This window comes from Pelmatolapia mariae, linkage group LG12, assembly GCF_036321145.2.
Source record: "Pelmatolapia mariae isolate MD_Pm_ZW linkage group LG12, Pm_UMD_F_2, whole genome shotgun sequence".
NCBI lineage: Eukaryota > Metazoa > Chordata > Actinopteri > Cichliformes > Cichlidae > Pelmatolapia > Pelmatolapia mariae.
The window spans coordinates 23,937,471-23,962,571 of record NC_086237.1 but is presented as its reverse complement, the minus strand read 5'-3'; the positions used below and the strand labels follow the sequence as shown (position 1 = coordinate 23,962,571).

Below are 25,101 nucleotides of genomic sequence, written 5' to 3'. Positions count from 1 at the left end.
TGACATTACGCTGGTGGGAGCACAGGAGTACATGCAGGAAATAATATTTATCCTTCAGCACAGTGATTTACTTTGAAGCGGTGGCACTGGCTGCTTTGATCAGGGGCTTTATGAGTTTATTTATACAAAGACGAAGCAGGGAAAAGGAAGATGAACTGAGTGCGAGGGAGGAAAGCCACAAATTTAGCTGGGAAGGTTTCAAAGACTGTATTGGGAGATTTTGTTTGGGAATATTTAATTTCAGACACATTTTTCATCAAATTATGGTCCCATGAGACCCCAGCTCATTGGTTTTAAGGGTGCTTGTCTGCCTCTTGCTGTGTGGCCTGTGAGAAAATGCTGTCTAGAGAGGGGCAGCAGCATCAGCAGGAGAATTAAAAAAACTTGTGTTCTTATCTTGGCGCCCATTAGTCAAGCCTTTACTGAGCTGGAGCGAACGGGACTCTTCCGGCTGAGCGTTTCTCCGCTCAGTTTTCCTCCCTCAGACGTGACCAGCAGCCTGTAGGTCACAGAGATCCCACATTTTCACTGATGATGTTTGTGGTGACTCGAGTGTCAGGGTTTTCCGTGGTGAACTCGGATTCAAACGAAACAAACCCGGAGGAGAAGTTCACATGAGGTTGCGGTGTAATTTAAACTCGACATGACAGCCGTGAATGGAGCCTTTTTGTGTTTTAAGTTTTTTATGAAACATAACACCTCATTGTGTGGGGTTTATGCTCTCTGTGAATCTGCCTTTATTCAGGACACTAGTAAAAGATGACGGGCGTTTGGAGATGGCTGGGCTTTAATTAAGCTCATCGTAAATCCGGGTGGAGGAGCTGCTATTAAACAGTTGGATAACGAACACAAGTTCCAGGCCTGTGTTGTACCTAATGAACTAAGCAGTCAGAAGGTCATACGGCGGCCTCTCTAACGCCACTAATCCCGTCTCTACACTTGTATTGAAAGCCCGGTCAGCCTTTTATACTGCTCATTTAATCCCCTCCATGGCAACAAGGGAAAGCAGTTGTCTTTTCTCTCAGCTACCACAATTATTTAAATGTCCACAGGAATAATCGGTTGGTGTCCTGGTTTCCTCAGGAGAAGAGCTGAGTTGAGGTGGGGAGGGGGAGTGTTTGCAGCGGGTCATCTGTCTGAATGGTGCTTGTGTGGCCACAAAAACACAAAAGCTGCTGAAGCCACTCAGAGAAAACCCCTTTCCTTCCAAACCACTCCAACCGCTGTTACTTAATAGCAGACTTTATCTGATGGTTTCAAGCTCTGAGGGTGATGATTATCTGCTGTTATTCCCATCAATGTGCTGTGCGGTAACAGTTTTCTTGTGGGTTAAACCTGCAGGACGGGTTGGGTCTGCAGGTGTCTGTTGATGTGGCAATCTTGCATCATCCTGCTCTGTCGCGAAAGTGTCTGTTGGTTCTCTGGCTGCACCGTAACAGATGTGAAATCAGTATTTGCATAAAAATCACATTGCAGTTAATGTACAACTCAGACGTTTTATTATTTATGAATTGATTTGACCGCTTGGAGACTTTTCTGCCTGCCGCGCCTGCTGGGCTGGTTTCACACGGGCTGGATGTCTCGCGTAATGATTTGTAACCTGTCTTGCCAGCTGTGTGACTGTCCCTTTCTCCCTGGTGAGCGAGAGGCATTCACACATGTTTAAAATAGCCGATTTTGCTCTGTGGTCCAGCCTCGTTGATATATGGGACCCCTGGGCCTTTATTTTATGGCTCTGTGGACCCTTTGTGAGTTGACAAGGGCTCAACGGTTACAGTCTGAGAGGAAGAATGGACTTGTTTTGAAGGATCTTGGTATAGTGTGCAGATTTTGCTTAACCCCCAGAGATGGAGGTCCAAAATGTCAGCCTTGTCATTAGGAAGATATAAATTGCAGGAGTTGCACTATATTACATAACTCTTGTCTGGGACAGTTTCATATATATGCAGGCTGTGTGTTTTTATACACTCCAAGCTAAAATTAGAAAAAAAAAAATTGTTTCCATGAAATTTCAGTCAAGGGGACTGGTTATGCTTGTACCAACTATAAAATTTAAGAGCTGGAAAATTTTAAGTGAATTAGAGTTAATACCTGATACACAGTTCAAAATAATCCTTCATTTTCTTACCAATAGATGGCCATGCTTACAGTATTAACTGGTGCGTTTGGTGCTGTTGGCAAACTCAAATATTTAATCACATTAGGCCCCTTTTCCATTACTACCTACTTGGACCGACTGGTTTTCGATTACAATTTAGTACCACCAAATGTGCATGGTCGTTGTCATAGCAACGCGTTCGAGCGTCCTGCGACGTAACAAACTCTACAACAAAGCTTGACGTCGAAGCAAGAATACCTGCTGCTCGGTCTGCTGAGACGGAGAACACTGCGTTTTGGGTTTTTTTGTTTTTTGCTTTTTTGTAACTGTTTACAGAAATGGCGGGTTTGATTTTCGTGAACGAGACGATCTCATGACTCATCGAGTGACTCTACTGACCAGCCAATCGGTGGCATGCAGTCTGACGACGTCACGCGGCCAAGCAGGTACTGTTAAAACACAGTACCTGGTACCAGGTGCTATGACCTAATGCACAGGTGTCGAACTCTAGGCCTCCAGTGCCTAGAGTTGTAAATCAGCTGTGATGGCCCAGGGTGTTATCTAAAACCTGCAGGACACCGGCCCTCGAGGCCTGGAGTTCGACACCCCTGACCTAATGGAACACCCTAAAAACCGTGCTGAGTCGATCTGAGTAGGTAGTAATGGAATAGGGGTCGTGGCATCATAATGTATGATAAATAACTCAACTGTGTGGGTATAAATGTGATGAAAATTCAAACTATGCAATGCTTTTAAGGTGTTGTACGTGTGTAAAAGCTTAAAAAAAGGTTATTTGGTAAGTGGTTGCTAGGCAACGTGACAGCGTTATAATATCTGATATATATAAGATAAGCGCATCCAGGAGCCTAAACTTTGTGCCAAGTTTTGTTGCTCAACTCCTTGCGGACTAAATCGCAAACAGACACACGCAAAGAGATTTCATTTAAAACGTGGCCTCGGTGTGGCCGCAGTCTGAAACGAGTTGTTTTAGCTGTCTTCTGATTGGTTGCCCACTTGCAAACAGAAGATTTGAACAGCAGGTGGGTTGCGGCTGCTGTGTGCGTGGCTTCATCATCATCAATCTCCTCTTTCTTTAGCACCACACAGAGCCAAGAGCAGTAAAACATGCCTGAGCATTAAGAACCGTTTCACGTCTGAGCTTTCAACTGGCCGGGATTACTTGTAAATACACTGACCCACATTATTCAAAAATCATCCACGGCTGTAACAGCCGGTGTGTGACAGAACAGTACAGTAGTGGCGCCTTATTAAAGTGATATAAATCAAATTGAAGCTGAAATGATCAGATATTGCTGTCCTCTCAACGATCCTGAAAACCATTTCTATTTCTTCATACCTTTTTTGGAAAATTGAGTGAAGTGTCCTCAACTTGTACCTACCATGGTAGGTACAAGTTGTTGCATGCATTACATCTCCCTCCGAATGCACCGCCCACGCCTGCATCCCACCACAAACACCTGTAAAGACAAGAAAACTGAACCTGAAGTATCTCCTACATCTCCAGCTTTAGGGTTTGTGAACTTGGCTGCCTTTGACCTATGCAGATGTGTATGTGGTGTTTGTGCTCCATTTTCCAAAGGATTAAAGGGAGGTGATGATGAAGACTGGAGCAGTTTAATATTCAGGGCAGCGCTCCCTCTGACGCAGGATGAGTTATCTACACTGCTGCAGTGACAGCCTATTATAGTGAACCATTTAGTTCCTGGCTGCAGGCTTCAGTCTTTGAAGCAAATATCCAAATAAATGGCCGTGCTGAGCTGAGATAAGAAGCTGCATGTTTGCGTCATAAAACTGGAAACTTTTGTTTCTGCTATAAATAGTGCTCTACGATTTTGGCGCTGAACAGATGAGAAAAGAAAAACCATGAACTTTGAGATCATCTGGTCTTTGACCCCTCAGTAGTTTGTTATTGTGGGACAATCATTCAGAGTGAACGTAACACTGTTTAACGCAGCTCAGAAAGTATTTAAGTGTTTGTGTTTTGAAGGCAAAGTTGAAACTGAGTTCAGTGTGTCAGTTTTTTCCTTATTTAAGTGTATATTTACTATTGTTATGTCATTTTTGAAAGGGTGGATACTTCAGAAGGACGAGCGGCCTTTAAAATCTGAAGCAGTATTTTATTTTTAGCAGCCATTATTTTGTCATTTTTGTAATGCCATTAGAGAATAATGTGGCAGTACGCTGAACAAACAGCGCTCAACAGTGTAGTAATGTGATTACATTATTATAAGATTGTGTATTAGCTTGTACTTAAATTGTTACTGCTTAGACTCCTTGTCTGTGAGTTATATAGTTCTCATGAGGCGGTGTGTGGAAACTTTACTAAATATTTTGCGATACAAAGTTAAACTAATTGTCACTGTGGCCTTTGGAGCCCAGCAGCAAGCTTAAATTTCAGGCGTTTCACTTTAACAACTATCAAACCCCGTACTCTGCAAGACAGAGTGAGGAAAATGGGGTAATTTAAAAATAAATTACAAGGTAGACGTTTAAAGTGTTTATCCACCAAAACAAATGGGTTGAATACATTTCATTTATTACAAAACGTTAGTCTTTATATCAGGGATGTCAAACTGATGGGCTACATACAGCCCACTTTGATCTTAAGTGAAGCTCACAAAGTTTAACTATGCATTGAATCCTGCATTGAGATGTCTTAGTATAAGAGCAAGTAGTGCCACTTCTACAGCACATCTCAGTTCCTTCACATGATAAAGAAATGTTGTTGTAATAAAACAAAGATATCTGACGACTCTCAGTAAGAAATAAATGTGTAAAATGACAAAACAAGTTCTGGTAGCTCATTGCTCAGTCTGTCCTGTAATTATTTAAAAAACAGTTTTTGTTGAGTCACAGAAAATACTTTTTTTTTGTTTTATTTTACTGTGGAAACACTGTTAAAAAACGAATGTTTGTAATATATAGTAGAAACAGGAACTTTTCTGTCATTTAATTGTTTACCTATCACTTTATTACTACGGTGTAGTAATAATGCTCGTGGGGGAGGTCTTTATCCATAGGAAACACTGTAAAGTCTAAAATTTATGCCGTAATATTCTTTACATTTTCCAAAGCTGTCAAGTTGACCGGATTGCAGTCTTTGCTGGGCTGATTGCGGCCCCTGGGCCTTATATTTGACACACGTGGTCTATATCAAACAAGCTTGATGAAGAATATTTAGTGACTTATAGAGTAGAAGTGGGATTAAATAAGTGTGCACTTTTCCCCAGTCCTTTTTGGGTAGGTAAACTAAATCAGCAAATCAGTGGCTTCATATTTTAGTGCAGGTGTGTCAAACACAAGGTCCGCGGCCTAGAATCAGCCTGGCAGAGAAACCAGTCCGGCTCACTGGACATCTTTGGAAAATGTGAAGGAGGACTTTTGGACTTTTAATTGCTTTTATAAATTTTACAGCTTGTCCTAATGATAAATATCTCTCCACAGCCATTCTAACTACAGTAATAAAGTAATAGATAAAAAGGTAAATAAAATGACAGGAGAATTCCAGTTTTCAATATCTACTACAGAAATATCTATTTTTTTAGTGTCCACAGTAAAATACATAAATAAGTACAAGAGGACATTTTCTGTGAGTTAACAAATCTTTGCGCTGTAGTGCTGGGCGATATGGAAAAAATATTTATCACGATATGAATTCTTTTATATCACGATAACGATATGTATCACGATATACCACCTGACCTGTGGTCATCTGGAAAGTATGCAGTCTGTAAACAGCGAGTGGAGAGGGTGCAGTCTTTGTTTTGAGTTAAGTTAAAGCATGTCGCAAATCCAGGTGCACGTAAAGCAGCACCATGTCGCAAAACCACAAGACGGAGTTTCTTTGCAAAAAATATCATTTTTTTATACTTTATTTTCTCTTGCATAAAGTTCAGAGTATGTATAGTGAGAAGACCACACTAATATATTTGCCACAGGCTATTTAACCCTTTAAGACCTACGATAGAACCAAGTCCGCCAGAGCTTATGTTTATATTTTACATGCTGTAGTGCCACTTGTGGGAGCATTTCAAGTTGCTATACATCAATACAACCGTTATAGCCCAAATTTTAATAATATGTATGCATTAAGTCCATAGTAACTACATAAATTGCAAAAAAGTGCAATAAACTACAAAAAAATTGAAAATCGTTTTTGTTTTGTTTTTTACATATATTTCTAGTTAGAGAAATTTAAGAGGCTTATCCCTCAAAACTGTAAATACAAAAAAGTTGCACAAAATAGTTTCCAACCACGAGAAATTTATTTTGAGTGTCTTCATAGTTTTATTTTTGAGATACACTAATTTTTATATACTACAGGAAAAATGAAAATAAATAAATGCAAATTTGCAAGAACACAGCATGTGCATCAAAATAAACTATTTCCAACAGTGTAATTTGAGTTCTAAGCATCCCAGAAACGATACAGAAAAGCATAAAGTCAAACATGACTTTTAAAAACACCAACATAGGCTTTGAAGCAAAAAAACTACATTTTCCGCGAAAATGACGTCACTTCCGGTTTCGGGCAGGTAATGGCGGACATGCGATAGTTGCGCTGACTTATATTCCAAGTAGGAAGTGTTATGAACAGCTGATCGGATCGGCAAAGCCTGTTTCTGGAATATTATGTTTTTGTTGCTGCAAGTCTGTAATATTATGTTTTTGTTGCTGCAAGTCTGGAATATTATGTTTTTGTTGCTGCAAGTCTGTAATATTATGTTTTTGTTGCTGCAAGTCTGGAATATTATGTTTTTGTTACTGGAAGTGCTTTCTATGCATTTTTTGCAAAGCTATATGTGGAAGGAAACCGTTACCTAGGGCAAGCTAATGGAATAAGATGTAAGTACAACTCCTACGGTTTCATATGCAAAAAAAAAAATAATTATTGCGCTACCTTACGTGGTTCCAGTTCTACAGGGATTTAAAAATAGTTAGGGAAAACGGAGTGTGCCTGCTCCGACCGGTTGTAAAGGTTTAATGATATATTTTATGTAATAATTTATAAAATTAGGGTTAGAAACGATAGAAACGATAGAAGACAAATGGCACGATAGACACTTTTCTATCGTCCGCACGATATATATCGTCATATCGCCCAGCACTATTGCGCTGTATAATTGCAGGACAATCTGGGCATTGAGCTACCAGAATTTTCTGTAATTTTATGTATTTATTTCTTATGATTTACGCTCAAAGAGTCACACTGACTTTATCATGTAGAAAAACTGGAACATATAGTGTTGATGTTGCTCTTCTTTTTCTTGCATTGAGATATCTCCGGGATTAAGTGTGCAGTGAAGCTACTTTACACTGACAGAAAGGGTATTTTCACCGGATCAAAGCGGGCTGTATGTGGTCCGCGATGTAAAATGAGTTTGACATCCCTGTTTTATCTGTTTATACATTCACCTAGCAAGCAAAATATCAGCAGTTTGTTCTCAGGAGAAGATGCAGAACCCTTCACGACTGTGTCAGGAAGGGAACATCAATGTAGTGTAGTGTTGCTTTATTTTTGTGTATGTTTAAAAAAATATTTTTTCCCTAAATTAGTTCCTGTTTATTGTTGAAAATAAATTGAGCACAATGTGAGTTGTGTTGCTGTGTCTGGTTTGACTCAAACTAATGGCGCTTCACAGTCTGCAGCTTGTCAGATGAATTCCTACTTCCAGTACTTCTGATGCAGTCAGCCAGGAGATATTCAGAACGACGGAGGAGACTCCGCCTGTGAAGTTTAGACTCAGTATATTGTGTAGCTGTCAAGCAGGCGGTGCACCGAGTTTTGTAACTGTCAGATATGAGACTGCTGCTGCTGTCACAGCTGCTCTGGTCTTTTCCTCTGTGTGGTAAGTGATCCAGCAGAGGCAGTTTGTGCGACTGATCTCTGTCCGGATCATCAGTCAGCCAAATGGAAAAGGTCTGAATAAGACATTGAACGTGTGCTTTCTTTCTTCCCCTCCTCGTCCCTGTCTGCTGTCAGAGGCGTCTCTGAGATGGACATCAACCTTCCCTTGAGCTTTATGCATTTAGTGTCTGGAGATTTTTGGGTTCCAAAGTTCTCTCTTTGTCCAGTTTTTAGACAAAAAATACTCAGCAGATGTGGATGAAACATACAGTTTTTTCGATGTGATGAGAAATCTGTTGTTGTTCTCTCAGGGGGAAGAGAAAATTAACTCTCATTGAGATGCCATTAAGATGCCATCTAATGCTACTTCCCAAGCTCTGATTCTCAGCTGTACTGCTGGAGGAAGTCGGCACAGATTTTGCTCCCATTTAAATACTAAGCTGTTGCTCTGTTTATAGAGGAAAATGGAACATATAAGGATCTGCATACAGCATTCAGCAGGAGGGAGAAAAAAAGTTTTTTATTAAGTCACATAGTGAGTTAATAAAAAAGGATGATTGTATGGCACTGGATAATGCTTTTTAAATGAGCAACTGAAGAAATTTAAAAACACTGTTTTTCTTTTTTAGTTTTTTTTTCTATATTAACTTCCTGAGGAAAGAGGCATTTCCTGAGGTCCCTAGAACTCATCAGGCGGATGTTTATGTTTTGCTTTCCAGCTCGGCCTTGTTAATGTCGTGGCATTCTTGAGATGTACACTGCTGATCTGTTAAATTTTGTTTGCCTCTCTCAGTCTGTCTCTGTATCATTGTTATACGCAGGATTTTTATTGTTGCCTCTCTGGGATCTTTTATAACAAACAGTTTGTGCTCTGCAGCATCCCAAATTGCTTCAGTTATCCCTTTCTTTTTCTTCCTGTGGGACACCACTTCTGCCTTCTGGCCCTCCATCATTAAACTAAATGACTTGGTCACGCAGGGCTTCGGTTTGACCAGCGATGTAGCATATTTAGAGAAGATTCATCATGCACTTTCAAAGTCTTGTCACAGGACAGTGCAACTGTAGTGTAGGATGCAGTGTGATTTTTGAAGGCTCGTTCCTCCTGGATGGGAATATACAAATGTTTTTTTTAAAAGCAAATAAGGCTCCCTGACTGCATTACTGCCCTTTGATTCTCTATGACGACAGCAAAGCTTTGGACAAAGAGGTGTTTTGGTTTTTTTTACTACAATTTCAGCTTCAAGAACCAGCTCCTACAGATAAGATTCAGTATCAGAAATCCCAAAAGAAACTAAGGAACAGTGAGGCATAAACCCTGTTACGAGAGTGGCTCCCAAATGTGGGTCACAGTTTTCCTGCTCGACCTGGATACCTCACTGCGACCTGACCTGCGGGACTGGAGGCAAGCACTTTCACAGGAGTGGCTGAACGAGACCAAAGAGAATTACACAGCAGAGCTGATTTTTAGTGTGCTGAGATGCAGCAGTGCAGCAAAGATCTGAAATAACTTTGAGGTCCCGCACACAGCCGAACAGTAATTATTTTGCAGTTTAGATCAGAGTGCCGACCATGTGTGCACAATCAAGCGTGCGCTGATTAATCCTTCAGCATGTGGAGTTGTTTGCACTAATGTGAGACTAAATGAATACAGCACATTCGAGTCCAGATCTGTCTTCAGTGCATCATTACGGCCCTATAGGGCATTGTTGATTACTATACCCCCCACCCTCGTGGCCCCCGCGCATTCCTCTATGTGTCTGTTCTTTGTGGCTGCTACCTCTAGTGTAAAGGGGGACAGTGTTTTCCCAGGTCTGTCTATTGAAAACGTTTTAAGCTTTCCTACACGTGCAACTGCACTTGCTGCAAGCACGTTGGCACATGCACAGTTATCTCTCCCTCACTTACCTGTATATTTCATAGATGCTCCCTCTTTTTCTTCATCACAGACAATGAAGGCTCAGAGCGCTCTGTAACACAATGACTTCTAACCTTGAGTTTGGTTTTCAGCTGAAAGGCAACTGAAACTGCCTCCTCTCCAGAACCAGGTGTCCTCTGCCTTGCAGGGCTTTCTGTTGCTATCCTGATTATATTTCCACCTATCTTTGTCTGTGTGTGTGGTGACCTACTGTATGCATTCAATGTGATGTAATTGATCCACTTGATCAATCATTAAATCTTGGAGTTTTGTCCTGAAGAAAACCAACAAGGGCATTATATGGTAATTAAAATTACTCTGAGCTTTACTCACTGTCACTTCTCTGTTTTTTTTTTTTTTTGTTTGTTTGTTTCTTTGTCAGTAGCAGCCCAGCTTCCTCGGTGGCAGCTGCTAATCTATTTCAGCTTTTGCTTTAAGAGGCATCCCGTGTTTCCTTATAAGGCCAAACTCACTTGTGGACTTGACACAGGACTGATCCAATCAGCTGCCTGGCTGCTCTCAAACCTCAGTCTACTCTGGAAATTATTACTCTAGGGCTCTGTTCATGCACAAAAACACAGTACCCCCTACCTCTCCTTTATATACGTGCACATGGATGCACAACCACATGCTTCAACCCTTGGTGTAAAACTGCACAAGTCCTAGCTTTCAGTAAAAACACAGCAAAATGAGACGAGACCTGCACACACCCACTGAGAGTCAAAAGGTCACTTGGTCTGAGGGGTCTCAGACACTGGGCGCATGTTTTGGGTCATTATCTTGCTGTAGGATAAAACCTTCCCCAGCTAGGTGCATACCAGAGGGCGCTGCAGAATGCTGTGGTTGCCGTTTGGGTTCAGGGTGTCTCTCACTCTCAGTCACCGACCCTGGATCCAGACTATCACACTTCCTCCTTCTTGTTTGACAGTTGATGCCACACACTGTGGATTGATTCATCAGTCCATAATACCTTCTTCCAGTCTACAGTAGTCCAATAGCAGTGTTTCATGGCCCAGGCAAGCCTCTTTGTCTTATTCTGATGTCTTAGCAATGGCTTTCTTGCTGCAACTCGTCCTCTCAAACCTGCAGCTTGAAGTCTTCTCTTCACACTTGAAATGGAGACTTGCTTACTATGAACACTATGAAGCTGTAGCCTATAGCACAAGATAAAAGAGTCCATCTGGGAAAGAAGGATTGCCACTTGGAAAATGTATTTTAATTTCAGAGAAAATGTTCAAACAGAGGGAGACTGAGGACTTCAATACACGGGCAGGATAATGAGAGGATGGAACAGGTGGGAACACAGCTGGGGACTAATCTGACATAACAAGACAAAGGGGAAACAAAATTGAATACATCGAATGCAGGACAAGGACTATCAAGATAAAACAGGAAGCATGACAAATATGAAGAAGCAGACAAATACACATAAGCTTAACACTGAGAACAGGGGGGAGAAACAAACATGAGGACATTACTGACTGGAGAGACGGAGAGGGAACATGAAATACAGAAAGACAGGGAAGACACTGAGACAGAACCCTAAAGACTAAAACCTATACATAAGCACAAACCCCATAACAGACAACAGCAACAACAACAAAAACATGACTGACACTGGAATATTAACAAAACTCAAAAACATAAGAACCCTGGGTCACCAGACCCAGGACCATGACAGTTTGTCTACTAGGAAGCTGAAGGGTAGCTCTGTATTTTTGAAGAATTACAAACAAGACTTAGTTGATGCTTAAAGCTGGTTTATTTAATTAATTTGTATCCAATTTACCAGTGTAAACATGGTGTTTGAGGTCTGATTGAAGGATTGATGTGATGGTAAGGTGTCCGCTGCTCTGCTTTGAATATTGGTATGAACTTGAAACAGTGATTACTTAGTGGATTTTCACCAAAACTGTGCCCATGTTCAAGACCATATTTGCTGATTGTTGTTGTTATTGTTGTTGTTTTTAAGGATTTTTTTTTTTAAATTTTCACAAGAATTGCTAGTTCCCCTAGAGCATAAGTCTCTATAACTCCAGTCCTCGAGAGCTACTATAATACACAGTAGCTCCTGAGGACTGGAGTTTGAGACCCCTGCCCTACAGTATTTGGCCACTCCAGCAATCAGAGGATTCCCTGTGAGCAAGCATTTAGCGACAGTGGGAAGAAAAAAACTCCCTTGCAATAGGAAGAAATCTCCGGCAGAACCAGTCTCATGAAGGGACAGCCATCTGCCGCGACTGGTTGGGGTGGGGGGAGTGAAAATTTAAAAAAAAAAAAAAAAAAGCCAAAGTGATAAATATTGGAGCAACTTAATTAATTTTTTGTTAAAATCTTAAGCTGTTGTTATCAGATTTAAAGGAGTATTGAGTTTGAATTGTAGATAAGTGTTTGCAGTGGACTTCTGCTGTTGATTGCCTTTTCCAACCCCTGCTTGTGGTTTTTTCACCTTTGTCTGGGGTCAAAGAAGCAGTGCTGGAGACTTTTGTCCCCCTCTGCTTCTCATTTTAATGCAGGGGGCTCTCAGGCCAGGGTCAAAAAAGGGATGCTTGAGAATCTCCAAGGGTTTGATGCACTGGTATGCATCCAAGGCCAACATCCTTTTAATCAGGCTGACCAATAAATCTGTGCCACTTTCAGGTCCTGTTCTAACTGTGATTACTTGTTTGAGGTCATCAAGATGTTGCAGTGTTATATGTCGAGTGTCCTTGGATTGGTATCCTGTCTCATACTGAAATTGTTCTTCTGTCTTAAATGTCCAGCGCTGTTTGCTGTGGTTGTTTTGGCCATGCCACAGTCTAGAATATAATCTGGTGGCTGACCTTGATTGTCGGTGATGAATTTTAAAACTTCGTAATTGATTTTCCCAGGGTAGAGGGGCACCCTTATAGCAAGTTCCACAGCTACCAGCCCCAGAGACCACATGTCAATTGCTTCATTATATGGAATATGAAGCATAACTGCATACCAAATTGTCTGCACACAGGTACCAGGAATCACTGCAGACACAGGATGTGCTAGGCCAAAGTCAATAACTTTGACTTTGATGGGAGACTCATGGCGGTTCACAACTATTATGTTTCCAGGTTTGAGGTCAGCATGCACTATTCCCAAAGAACTGAGGTGGTACAGAGCATTTGATATTTGAATTCATTTCATTCAATAATTTGTAAAATTGGCCTCAATTCTCTTATGGGGAGACCCTGGTAATTCTGATCCTTTATGTAGTCCCACAGATTTTGATCAGTTTTGCCTGTTGCAGAATTTCAGGTTTGCTCTTGTTGATTTTAATAGCCACGTCCATAGAATAAACTCCGCAGGCATGAAAACTGAGAATTCTGTAGACTGGACATTGCTGGCGCTCACAGCGAAAGAATTTTGTCAATACGACTTGTAGTTTTCTCTTGGGAAGCATTTGTTTTGGGCTCACTTTTTTGTTTATTTAAACCAGCAGCAGACGGGCGCATGTCTGTGTGTGTGTGTGTGTGTGTGTGTCTGGTGCCACTGGCAGGAGTTGCTATAGCAACCAGGCTCAGACCTGCCTTCTTAATGAGCTCTGTTTGTCACTCTGCCAAGATTCATCTTACAAACTTCTATTTCAACTGCTGCTGTGTGCACTATACTTGCTCTACAGCCATCATTTTACCCTCAAAACGTAGCCATCGTTATTCTCTTTCCAACAGTGTGTCTTCCAAAGCTCAGAGATGTAAACTTTTTGAACTGTGTGGATCCAAGTAGAGGGATCACATTTCAGTCATTCAGCGATTAAAAGAATATGAACTTTTAATATTCATTCAGATGTTTTCTGACTCTGAATTTTCTTTTCTCATTAATCAGCTTTTTCTAATTTACATTTTAAAACATGTTGAGCTACTTTTCAACTTCTTCTGTGTGAATGTCAGCTTTCAACAGTTATGCACTTTTGTTTTCAGGTGAAAAATTCTTTATTTTTCAGCTCATTCAACATTTCTTAACTTAAAATTCAGCAGATATGTCATTTCATCTCAAGACATTCAGCTATCAGCATTCACACTGCAGTTTCTTCAGAAAATGCATTTTCTAGTTTTTTTGTGATATTGTTCATACTAAATTTGACCCCTTTTAATTTGTTATGAGTCAATCAAAGAAAATGTTGGTTTTGGAGAATTTTTAATTATAAAAATTGTTTATTTATTTATTTATTTTGTTTATTTACTGTATTTGGTTTTCGTTTGCATGCCATGTCAAGCTTTTCCGTACATATTATTTATTATTATTTTAGATTCTCCTTCAGCTTCATATATTCTTATTTATACAAGCAGTGTGTTTATGCGTGCGTGTGTGTGTGTGTCAATGATGTGGTTCACACAATAAGCTGCAACGTTTGACCCAACCCTCTTCTCACAGCATTGTTCAACAGTAATGCAGTTTTTACAGCTAACTTTTATACTTGTAATACCTGAGTTTAGCGTTGTAAAGTACATGCAAACCTTTTATATATTTAAATATATACAGCTGTAGAAGAAATCATATTTTTTTGACAAATACAGGCAAATTAAAAATGTAAAATAAAAAAAAACAAACACTTTTAGCACGCAACATTTCATCCTCCCATCAGGGCACCTGTGTGTTACCATTTAACCCAGTGCGCAAAGATGTCTGAAAGCCAGAGCTTTCATATAATAAGTGGTCTATTTGTTAAAGATGCTCAGACATTCAGAGGCTGTGTACTGCTCTGTGTTATTACCAAAAAATGATCTAACGCTGGGAAAAGAATAGAGGTTGACACATCATTTGTATATTAATCCTGTCTAAGCACTGCATGTTTTCACATGTTTCACGATGTCAAAATGTAGTCCTGAAAATACCAGCGGTCACGGGAACTACTACAAAGGCAGTTTTGAGTACTTCGGCAGGCGTTGATTTGTCTGTGGACAGATTTTTGTCAAGTCGCACACCCTCAGTTAATAAACAGTATAAGTAAGTATATATAAGTATAAGTAAAAACAGAAGATAAAGGGTTTTTTTTTACATATTAAAACTGATGTCACTAGACAAGCTGTCACAAGCTACTCTGTCTGGTAACATTTTTAGGTTTTAGAAAAGTTGCCTCCACTTGAGCCAACCAAATCTGAGTGTGTGGGACAGCTCCTCCCCTAGCCTAAGCTGTTTTGACAGCACAAGACAGTCCCACAGGGCAGTTTTTATGATGTAGTTGATACCAATATTGTGACTACTTTAAATCCCCTCCTTGTTTAACCACATCTGGTGCAGTTTCTATATCGGGCACAATAAATTAAATTAGCCTCCCGAAACATAGTCCTATTGAAACCTGCGTCTCTCATGTGTACCAGATGACTTCAGAGGGTGCTCCTGTCCTCAGGAGCGTGTCGTCAGCTGGTTGGGATTACTGGTAAACCGTAGGAGCTCTCTAATTGGCTGTGATTGATTGAGCTGCTTCAGTCGGATGTCTTTTGGAGGTTTGAGGTTTTGACTCCATAGAAAGCTGCTGCTTGGCAGGAAGTGACTCAAAGCACCCTTCAAGTGCAAGTTTTTACTCTTGTGAAACAACTTTCTTTTGTCATTCTCCTCCTCTCTCCTTGTTTCCTTACAAATATCATGGCGTAATGTCTCTAATACCTGTCTCCCAGCAAGGATTGTTCTCTCGTCACCCTCTCATATCCACCTCCTTCCTCCTGGATCTCACCGGCTGAGTCAGGTGAGGCTGACAGGTGTGGCGACGGCTTCCTTGAGGGTCTGTCAGCACAGCAGACCAGACTGCAGCGTGACTGTCTGCAGTCATTAAAGGTGCTGATATCTGGCGCTGATGTCTCAGTGACTGCATCATTTTCTGTAAAAACGTACTCTGCGTGTGTGACGACATCGTCATGTGTGATTTCTGAGTCATGCGTCTTGTTAGAGGCACGAGCAGCGCTCTATGAAACGCTTTCTGTCTGGGTGTAACTGTCTCTTTCTGGGTCACTGTGTCGCTGTTTGGAGCCACAGTGACAGTTGGTGAGCCAGAGGTTTGTGGTCTGGTTTGAAAAATGCCTGCAGGGACGGTCACTGGTGTGAGATGCTGTCAGTGTGTAACCAGAGGGATATTTTTCCCCTTCTCCGCTCTCATGACACAGCTCACTCTTTGTCAAGGCCGCTGTCACAAGGCGCCAACTGGACTCTGTTACTACCCAAGTGCATGTTTCCGTCTCTGCTTTTTTGACCGTTATTCTGTTTTGTTTGGCAGGCATCCAGGTGTAAGGTGTGTTTTATTAGTCTGAGTTAAGCCTGCTCATTTCTTTCCTGTGCGAGGAAGTGCAGATAAGTAAAGGGAGAAAGTGGGTTACAGTCTTTGGCGGCATTGGCCAGTTGAATTCGACAAATAAATGTTGCAACCAATCCAGCAGCCATCTGTCTGCTGATTGGTCCATTTAAACCCCCTGTACATGTTAGACGTTACTATTTGAAGTTGTTTTTAGAGCAGGTCAAGTTCTTAATGACTTTAATTCCTCCATTTATGTCACATGTACGGTGGCCTCTGATTCTCTTCCCACTGTTTAATCATTTCTCATGATTTTTGCTTTAAGTTTAAGCTGAATTGGAGCCTGCTAGAGAATGCTAGGCACACATTACTGTCTTTGAATTGAGGGTTGAAGCTGTGCTGCTCTATATCATGAATAAATAAATTAGTTAGCCCTGATACTTGGTGAAAAGGGTACTGGCTGTACCATCACATCCTGACACTCGCTCAGCGCAGAGCCCGGCAGCGTGGTAAGGGATGACTCGAGGGAGAGTGTTTGAGTTAGTGTAACACGGGCGTGTGAAGGACACACTGGCCAGTGATGAGCGAATGTGATCTCATTTTCCTGCTTCACAATCAGAAACCAGCTATTGTCTCTCCAGGTCATAGTTTCTCTGCGCTGAGCTAGAAACAAACCCAGTGCCTGATTGCTGTATTTCGCTGCCTTCTTTTTTTCTTGTGAGTCAGTAGGAATGTGAGGAATGACCTTTGCGAGGACTGACTGTTTCCCACCCAGCTCTCATCTGCCCATTTTTAGTCATGCACAGGTCTAGTTTCTCCTTCGTTTTTCTTTGTCATCCTAACGCTCCATTTCTTTACTCTAACCTATTATCCATCTCCTGCTTTCTTATATCCTTTCTTTCCAGCTGTTTATGAGCACTTTCTCTTCTTACCCATTCTTTTCAGTCAGCTCAGCACATTGAATTTCCACAAATTGCAGCATAAAGAAAGAGCCCCTGTGAGCTGGAGTAGCTTGGGCTGCATATTTTGTGAAACCTCAAAAACCACTGGACCTCTTCATCTCTTGTGAGAAGTGCCTCCTCCTCCTCTTCCTCCCATGAGCCTAGCAGTGGGGCTACATCAACCCCCTTTTTCAAGCCATCAGCATGTGGGGCTTAGCTTAACAACCACATCCAGCTCCCTTCAGAAGAAGGCAGTTGGCACACACAGGTTTGAGTCACAACACTGCAGGTTTTAACCGGTGCAGCGGGAAACCTTAAAGTGTGTGAGCATGAGATTCAAGAGAAAAGCCTACCAGAGGAGCTGTTCATCTCTGCGTGTGTTGACAGGTTCCTACTGTGGTGTTTTTTTTGTTTTTTTGTTTTAAAAAGAGAGATTTATCTCCCGTTTGACAGGACAGGGCTCCCTCTACCCTGCGCTCACGGCTGTTGCTGACACGAAGGCGCCAGTGTTGTTGAAGTGGTGTTTCTGTCTGCAGGTGTGCTTTTATACACACTTGAACACCTTAATTAGTCCTCTTTGGCTCGAGGAAAAGATGTGCCTTTTAAGTAACAGCCACTCAGAGCGATGAAATGGCTCACTCAGTGTTTTAAGTGGGCCATTCAACTTTTCTGGGTCCCGCTGCAGTCTGGCTGCCATTCAGCGAGACAGGGTAAGACACCACAGTAGTGTGTTGACCCGGGGAGACAAACACACTTCTCATCCTTAGTGCTGAGCACCAGCTGTTGCCAGGCCAATTTCTAATCCTGCGCTCTGTCTCGTCACGTTAGTGAACTCTGATCACTTGTCATCGCAAATCTCTAAAGCACCCATCACCCTACTGACCCTATAACTCTTTACTACATGTTCGAAAGTAAGCCAGCAGTACATGGATGGGAACTTCTACTCTATTTGAACTCTCAAAATGTCTAAATGGAGCATCTGAAGCATTGAAGCATTTTTTTTCTTGTTGGAAAAAACACCCACACTGAAGTCAGGGTTCAGTATTTTGCCAAATATACTGAATAACTAGAGGAGCCAGGGATCGAACAAACGACCTTCTGATTAGTAGATAACCCACTCCACTTCCTGAGCCACAGTACACAGTACGCTCTCAGCCCTACCAGGGATACATCCATGACCTTTGTCACCACAAACTATAGTCTGACCAAGCCATGAGCTCGGTGGGAAAGCTAATTATACTACTGAGTACACGCACATACTTGGAGCTGGAGTTCAACCATTCCAGATTTGTATTTTTTCAAACAGCTGAAGGTTGCGTGAAAAGTTTATCCTACATGCCAGCCATGCCTGCATGAGCAAATGATAACAGTGTCATCCAAAGTTATCTGCAATGCATGGAATAAATCCCAAATCTCTCCAATTAATTCTCTACCTCTTCCAACACCATTTACACCATTTATTATCCTAATCGCAGTCACACCTAATCGCAATTAGGCTCACATAATTAAAAATCGAGTCCCAAACTTTATTGGATACGCTGTCTCTCATGGGTGTGTGTATGTGTGAGAGCTGGGATTAATTACATAGACCAAAAGTAACAATATATTGTAACTATAATGTAATTACCGAATTTAGTACAATAACATCACATTACTGCATTACTGGTGAAATGAAATGTGATTACAGTAATGTGTTACTTTTGTTACGTGTTACGCTCAGTGCTGCTCGCCACCTTGTACTTACACTGTCAGGAGGTCTGTGACTCTTTACCTGCAGACTCTCATGTAACTGTGTGGCCATTTCCTGAAATGTGAGCAAGCCTCTGCACTGTATTTACTTGTGAATATGTGCAGATATGCAAACGTAAGATTAAACTTTGCAAGCCAAATGTTTGCCGTTCTGTGCAGCCTCCATCCTTCATGCACTTTATTCTGTTTGTCTTTTATTATGGTGTCTGCAGCTGGATGGAACTGTGGATCTGGACGAGAGGCGCCGCATCCGTTCAGCCATCCGGGAGCTGAGGAGGAGGGAGATTGAGGACATGGAGGCAGCTCTGGCTAGCAAGAGATTTCGACCCACACGCCTCAATCAGCAGGAGGACAAGGAGAACCAGCACAGGTGAGGCTGCACACACAGACACACAGATGTCTGTGCTGATGACAGTTTACTAGGCCACGTGAACTAGAAATGTTGAAAAAAAATCTTCAACTCCACTGGGAAAGCTCTGGAAAAGTCAAGTTAGCAAATCACAGGAGAGAGAAAACAACAGTAAAATTTCCCATCCCTAAAATTTCCACCTAGTGTGGCTGTTTTACAATAAATACTTTCACTTTCAAATATGCCACACGGTCATGTGTCACATTAACGTAGATCAGCTATCGCAGTCCGTTTGATTATTTACCTTTCAGAGACTTTCCAGCACTTGTCATCCAGCTAAGCAGCGTGGATTAATGGGTTACTCATTTGAATCACTTTATGTTGCCATAAACATAGCACAGATTCTGGTAAACCCGAGTAAAATTAAAATATTATCTCTTGAAATCTGTCCAGTAATGGACAGATTTCCATTTCAACCGACTAAAGAATTGAAAATGAAAAGCAAACAAATTTGCAACAAAATTGAAAGAAGTTTCTTTCAGATGACAAAAGGGGGGGGGAAAAAGTCGAATCATTTGCTAAATAAAGACCATAAGAAACAAGAATCAAGCAGGAACTTAAAGTGTGGATGATTTGTGAAAAATCCCAAGTTCCACGGGATCTGCGACATATTTTATAGGTGTTCATTAAAGTTCAAGGCCGCACCACAATCCCATCATCTGTTCTGGAGTAAAGGGAAGAAGTGACATTATTGGATAAGAAGCAGACACACAGAATCAGCCGCCACTCTCCTCCTCCATCGCCGAATCCTAATATAAGAGTGGTGACGGGGCCCTGATTGTTTCCATTCAGTGCTGCTCTCGAATGACTTGCGTTACAATAACACAGGAGGTGCCTCAGTGAAGCTGCTAATGAAAGCATGCTTTTGCACATGCATGCACGTATTCATATGCCAGGACACAGAAACCCATCTGAAAGTGGGATAGAAATGGGGTAGGAGGAAAGGCCATTGTCCCGTGCCTCTCAGTGGTGGAATGTGAAATATTCCGCTCCGGCATTGCTGCTCATCTTTTTAATGCCAAAGAGAAGGGAAGCGAGGATAATGAGTATATGAGTAATAGAAACCACCATAAAAGCAAGGAGTGAAATGGAGAATATGAGGCTGAAAAAGGGAAAATGAATGCAGCTTTTTTTTTAGGGGGGTGGGGGGGAATGTCATTGGCTGTCAAATCTGTCATGTCGTAATATCACTTCTTCCATGCTCGATTTGGGAGTGTTCCCTCTGGGTTTTCTCTCTGCCAAGAAAACCGTCCTTTATCTTTCAAATTACCTTCAGCTGACTGTAATATATGGGCAGAAGCTTCAGATTAGAGTCAGAGGAGCCAAAGTTTTACAGTCAGGTATTTTAAACTATTAGGCTTTCTAGTTTGTTTCACGGTGAGTGGGGACTAGTTGAAGATCCATTAAAATGTCTTTGCGTTTCTTTCTCAGGTCAGAATCCAACGAGAACTTGGATGGGCTGAAACAGAAACTGCAATCAATCCGGGACATCGACGAGCTTCAGCAAATGGTGAATATCGTATCATAATATCAGTAATGCTAACGTCTCACATCACTTTGTAGTTTCACTGAGCTTTTGCGTGTGTTTGCTCATAGCTCAACGCAGCCAGCGAGTTCAAGGAGAGGAGAATGATCCGAGCGGCCATTCGGCAAATTCAAGAGGAGCAGCAGCAGGGTGAGTGGGATCCAGTAGCACTTGTCTGATGGAGCGGAATCAGAAACATCTTGTCTCATAATGACAAATCAAATTAGGGTGTTGTAGTCTTCATGCCATGGTGGCATCTCAAACAGTTTAACCAAGCTATAATTTGCACTAGTGTAATTAGAGAGAAATGCACCAGAGGGAAATATGTCAGAATTTCAAGTCTTCAGATGTTTGCGGTTTGTTGCAAAAGATGTAAATTGGTTTGATGAGGATGCAGAGAGGAAGAAATTCCAGAGATGGACTAATTATTGCTCATTTACAGATGAAAATTATTACATTATTATGAAATAATCCCTGGTTATCTCATACTGGGCCTTGGTGCAACAATAGAGACAGGGAGAACATGCAAACACATGCACATAGAAAGACCCCGGCCAGATGGTGATGGTGGATTTGAACCCAGAGCCTTCTTGCTGTGAGGCAACGGCACTAACTAGGCTGAAAAACTGCCTAAAATCAAGCCGTTTGCGTAGTCTCATGCATGCGCTTTTGGCTTAGAGTTATCTTGCACATTCACTTATTCCATGTGCTACAGCATCCATCATTGTAGCACTTGGACATCAATACTTCAAGAGCCATCCAGGCACCATGTGCACATCCAGAAGAGGGTGCTAGAATTAAAGGTAAAGAAATGAACTTAGCTGTTCATTGTGGAACGTGAAAGTAAAAGTAAGTTGGCCTTATCATTGTCTTGGCCATAAAGTATGTTCACGTGTGAGCGCTCAGTGCCATAGTTACTAGGGCAGATCCACCTACGATGCTGGGTCAGATAGGGGATTCCTGTCATGCCTAAGTGCTGTCTGGCCCGTGTGAACATTGAACTGCACGTAGGAGGCTGTATGTGCAGGGTGATACACGCACACAAAAAAGCAACCCATTTTCAATTTAACTTGTGTCCCCCTGTGTTTCCTCTTCTTTTAAAATCACACATGACCAGAATGTTAACATGAGATGAGATTATAATAAGGTATCTACTTTGCTCTAAATATTCCTGTACTGTATTTCTATTGTGTGCCCATGTTTTTTAGTGGCCGTGGAGAGGGGGAAGACTTCTGGCTTGGAGCCTGAGGGTGTGCAGTCCCAGAGCAGCATGGGAACTGGGGTGAGTACTGCAGAGTTACTGGAGTGGGAAGAGGAACGATTAAATGTCACAGCGCTGTGCTGGTGCAGTCCTGACATCTCACTTATATCTGACGGGTAAACCGTCTGGTGTCAGCTTCCATTTACAAAAATCATCTAAGCATGGGGCCGTTTGCGGGTGTCACGTTCTGTTGCATGGCAGCAGTGACCACCGAGGTTTCTCTGCTGCCGCAGTGAAGAATGCACAAAACAACAAAAACAACAACAAACAGCGAGACTTGAGTCACTTACCGGAGCGGGAATATAGCTGCACACAAAACAAAAAAACACATGCCTGAGCCGCCACAGAGGGAGGAATGTGTTTGTCACATATTCCTATTCAGGTTCGACCAAACTGAGGAAAACGATAAAATGCGCTTTGACTTTGGTGTGAGGGCGGAAAATTGTTTTTGACAGGGAGAGTCTCCCAGCTGCTGTCATTTCACACACATGTAACTTAAAAGCTTGTCTCATTTTTGAAGAAAAAAAAAGTTTTAAAGTATGGATTTCTTAAGATTTATGTTACATATGTAGGACACCTACTTTTAGCTGGAGCATTCGGCCTTTTCTCAGAGGTCCCTCACAGCTGGCGCGCCCTCTTGTGGCTGAGCAGCGGAGCCTTACAGGAGGAGACGTTAGGTTATCTGCTGTCGGTGATCAGTTTCTTGATAAAAGCTCTGTTTCCAGTGGATAGGATTTCTATAGGGAAAATTCCTTTTGTATGCAGCCACTGCTCTTAAGACTAAGTCCCTGAGTGATGAGACCACCTCCCATATCTGTGCTTTTAAAGAGGGGAAAAATACAATCACTCACCTTATCAGTGTTTCATTTAAAAGCACTTGTTTTTCCCACCACAGAGATGCAAAGGGGGAGAAATGAAAGGCTTTTAGTATCAGTCCCATTGTCTGCTGGAGCCTGTGCTTTGCTTGCATTCCTGTGCGTGTGTGTGTGTTCTTCTCAGCTAGGAAGTGATGATGGCGTGTTGGCGTAACAGGATGCCCTATCACTCAAGCCTATTTTACCTCACTTCCTTCAAGACAGCTGAACAGTACGTTGGTGAAATTGTGAGGATGGACGAGGAGGGGGAGTGGGAAAATGCGGAGGTCGGGGTTGAATTCGGAAGGACGGACAGACAGACGGCCCACCAGCTGTGCCCCGGCAGTCTTCAAAGTCTGTACTGAAATGGGGATGTGGGCCAAAAAAAACATCAGCCAGCAGTAGCAGCAGCAGCAGGGCTCCTTCCAGTCACATCACAGCGTCGGATCTCTTTGAGCCTCTTACAATTGTCCCGTTGAAGATGGTGGTCTTAGATAGGCCTGAAAAGCGGCGTGCAGTATGTGTATGTGAGCCCGAACTCAAGAAGTTGCCTGTATACAAAATGATGAATGAAGGTGTTTAATTAGTAGGTTAATACGGCTGTTTGTCTGTATTTATACTAGATCCCGATCCCATTTAGAATTTAATGTTTCTAATGCTCACATGTGCGGGTAGCTGAGGTACACTTAAAGTTTCCTTTTGCCCATTTTCTAGTAACCATGTGGAAACTTTAATTATATGTATGTAGCAGAAAAAAATGTCAGTACACAGAAAGGGTCCTTTTGATTATTGCAACACATAAAGGCAGAGAATATTTAAATAGTGTTTTTTGTTTTTTTGAAGAGCACAACTCCCCAAAAAAGAAGTCAAAACAAGAGCAGAGTGTGTCAGAAGTTAATGTGTCAACCAGGCAACCCATTAACCTGTAAAAGTGTCCGTGAGTGTGAGTGTGGTGGGGGTCAGATCCCTCTGGAGACAGAATGGGAGGGAGGGGAAGTCAAGGGAGTGGCTTCTTGGTATTATATGTGTGTGTGTGTGTGTGGTGTTTGTGGTGGTGTAAATGTTTGTGCGTGGGTGTGTATGATGTGGCTGCGGGAGCAGAGCGTCAGAATAGCGGACGTCCTGACTCCAAGAGGGTTACTGCTGATAGAGAGGGAGAGAGAGAAAGAGAGAGAGGCAGTCAGTCGCGTGAAGAGAAGGTAAATGTCACTCTGATTTTATCGCAGGCTAAACACGCCTCTCATTTTCTTAACCTTTGTTTTTTTGTTTTTTTTTTTCCTTGTCCTGAAAAGGCATGTAAATATCTTTCCTCGTCAGTCTGTGCTCATTTCTTTCTGAGCGGAGAATGGGATGTGCCTGCCTCTGTGTTTACATTTCAGGTATGTGTACTTAATGGTTTATTGCTCACTTAGATCGCTCGGTGTGCATTTTAGCCAACAGGTAGACTAACTACAGCTGAAACTTTTCACGTTTTGAATGAAGATCCATTCAAATAGTCAAAGTGTTGTTTAACAAGTTTAACAGAAACTGTAATATTTAATGCTGGATTTTAAAATAGATTTATTAAACTAAACTTTGAAAGTTTGCAGGTTCGCTTACTATCTAGGCGTGTTGGGGGAAGAGTTCTGACAGTCTGCTTGTTGGTTTGTTGTTTAATCATAAAATTGCTACAATAAGGAACCTTAGTTGTCAAAAACAAGCCCCAGTATGTGCAATAGAGAGGGTTTAGCAGACTTCTTAGAGATGAATTGTGAAAGCGTCCTGTAGGAGGAAAAGTCTAAAAAAGACCAGAAGGAAAGCTTAGACTGGCATGTGCTGATCTGCAGTAAGTAAAAATGGGAATGAGACTCTGGTCTGACGACTTCTGCGGGTTTCCTCACTCCAGACTGAGTGTATATGTGATGCAGAGATGATTCCTGCTTCATTCCAGATATTGTATTTCATTTGTTGGAGGTTAGCCGAGCGTGTGGTTCCTCAGGCTGCCGTAATGGAAAGTGAGCCGCCAGGTTCCTTCTTCTTTTCTTCTTCTTCCACGTAGCGGCATGGAAGACCCTCAAATGGGTCTGACCTCACCAGTGGAGTGATGGATTTAACTTCCACGGAAAACTGGAAGTTAAACCCCGTCATTTAATCCAACTATGGATTAAAACCCGGCGTGTTAATCCATAGTTGAGCTCACTTGTGTGAGCTGGTTAGTAAAAGAGGTGCTTGTGTCTCATTCTGAGCTCTCATTGTTGTTTTT

The 25,101-nt window shown here is 41.9% G+C and overlaps 1 protein-coding gene across 5 annotated transcripts in view; it reads left to right on the top strand.

The window, feature by feature from the left end:
- The window catches only part of smtnb (smoothelin b), a 51,721-nt gene that overhangs the window by 1,458 nt on the left and 25,162 nt on the right, over positions 1-25,101 (top strand). For 4 of the 5 annotated variants that reach the window (XM_063490707.1, XM_063490705.1, XM_063490706.1 and 1 more), the window contains 5 exons: positions 19,023-19,180; positions 20,651-20,729; positions 20,816-20,894; positions 21,953-22,026; positions 24,152-24,238. In XM_063490707.1, the coding sequence (XP_063346777.1) occupies positions 19,023-19,180; positions 20,651-20,729; positions 20,816-20,894; positions 21,953-22,026; positions 24,152-24,238 (477 nt within the window). The remainder of the gene's footprint in view (positions 1-19,022; positions 19,181-20,650; positions 20,730-20,815; positions 20,895-21,952; positions 22,027-24,151; positions 24,239-25,101) is intronic. The other variant, XM_063490709.1, reaches the window with a different exon arrangement.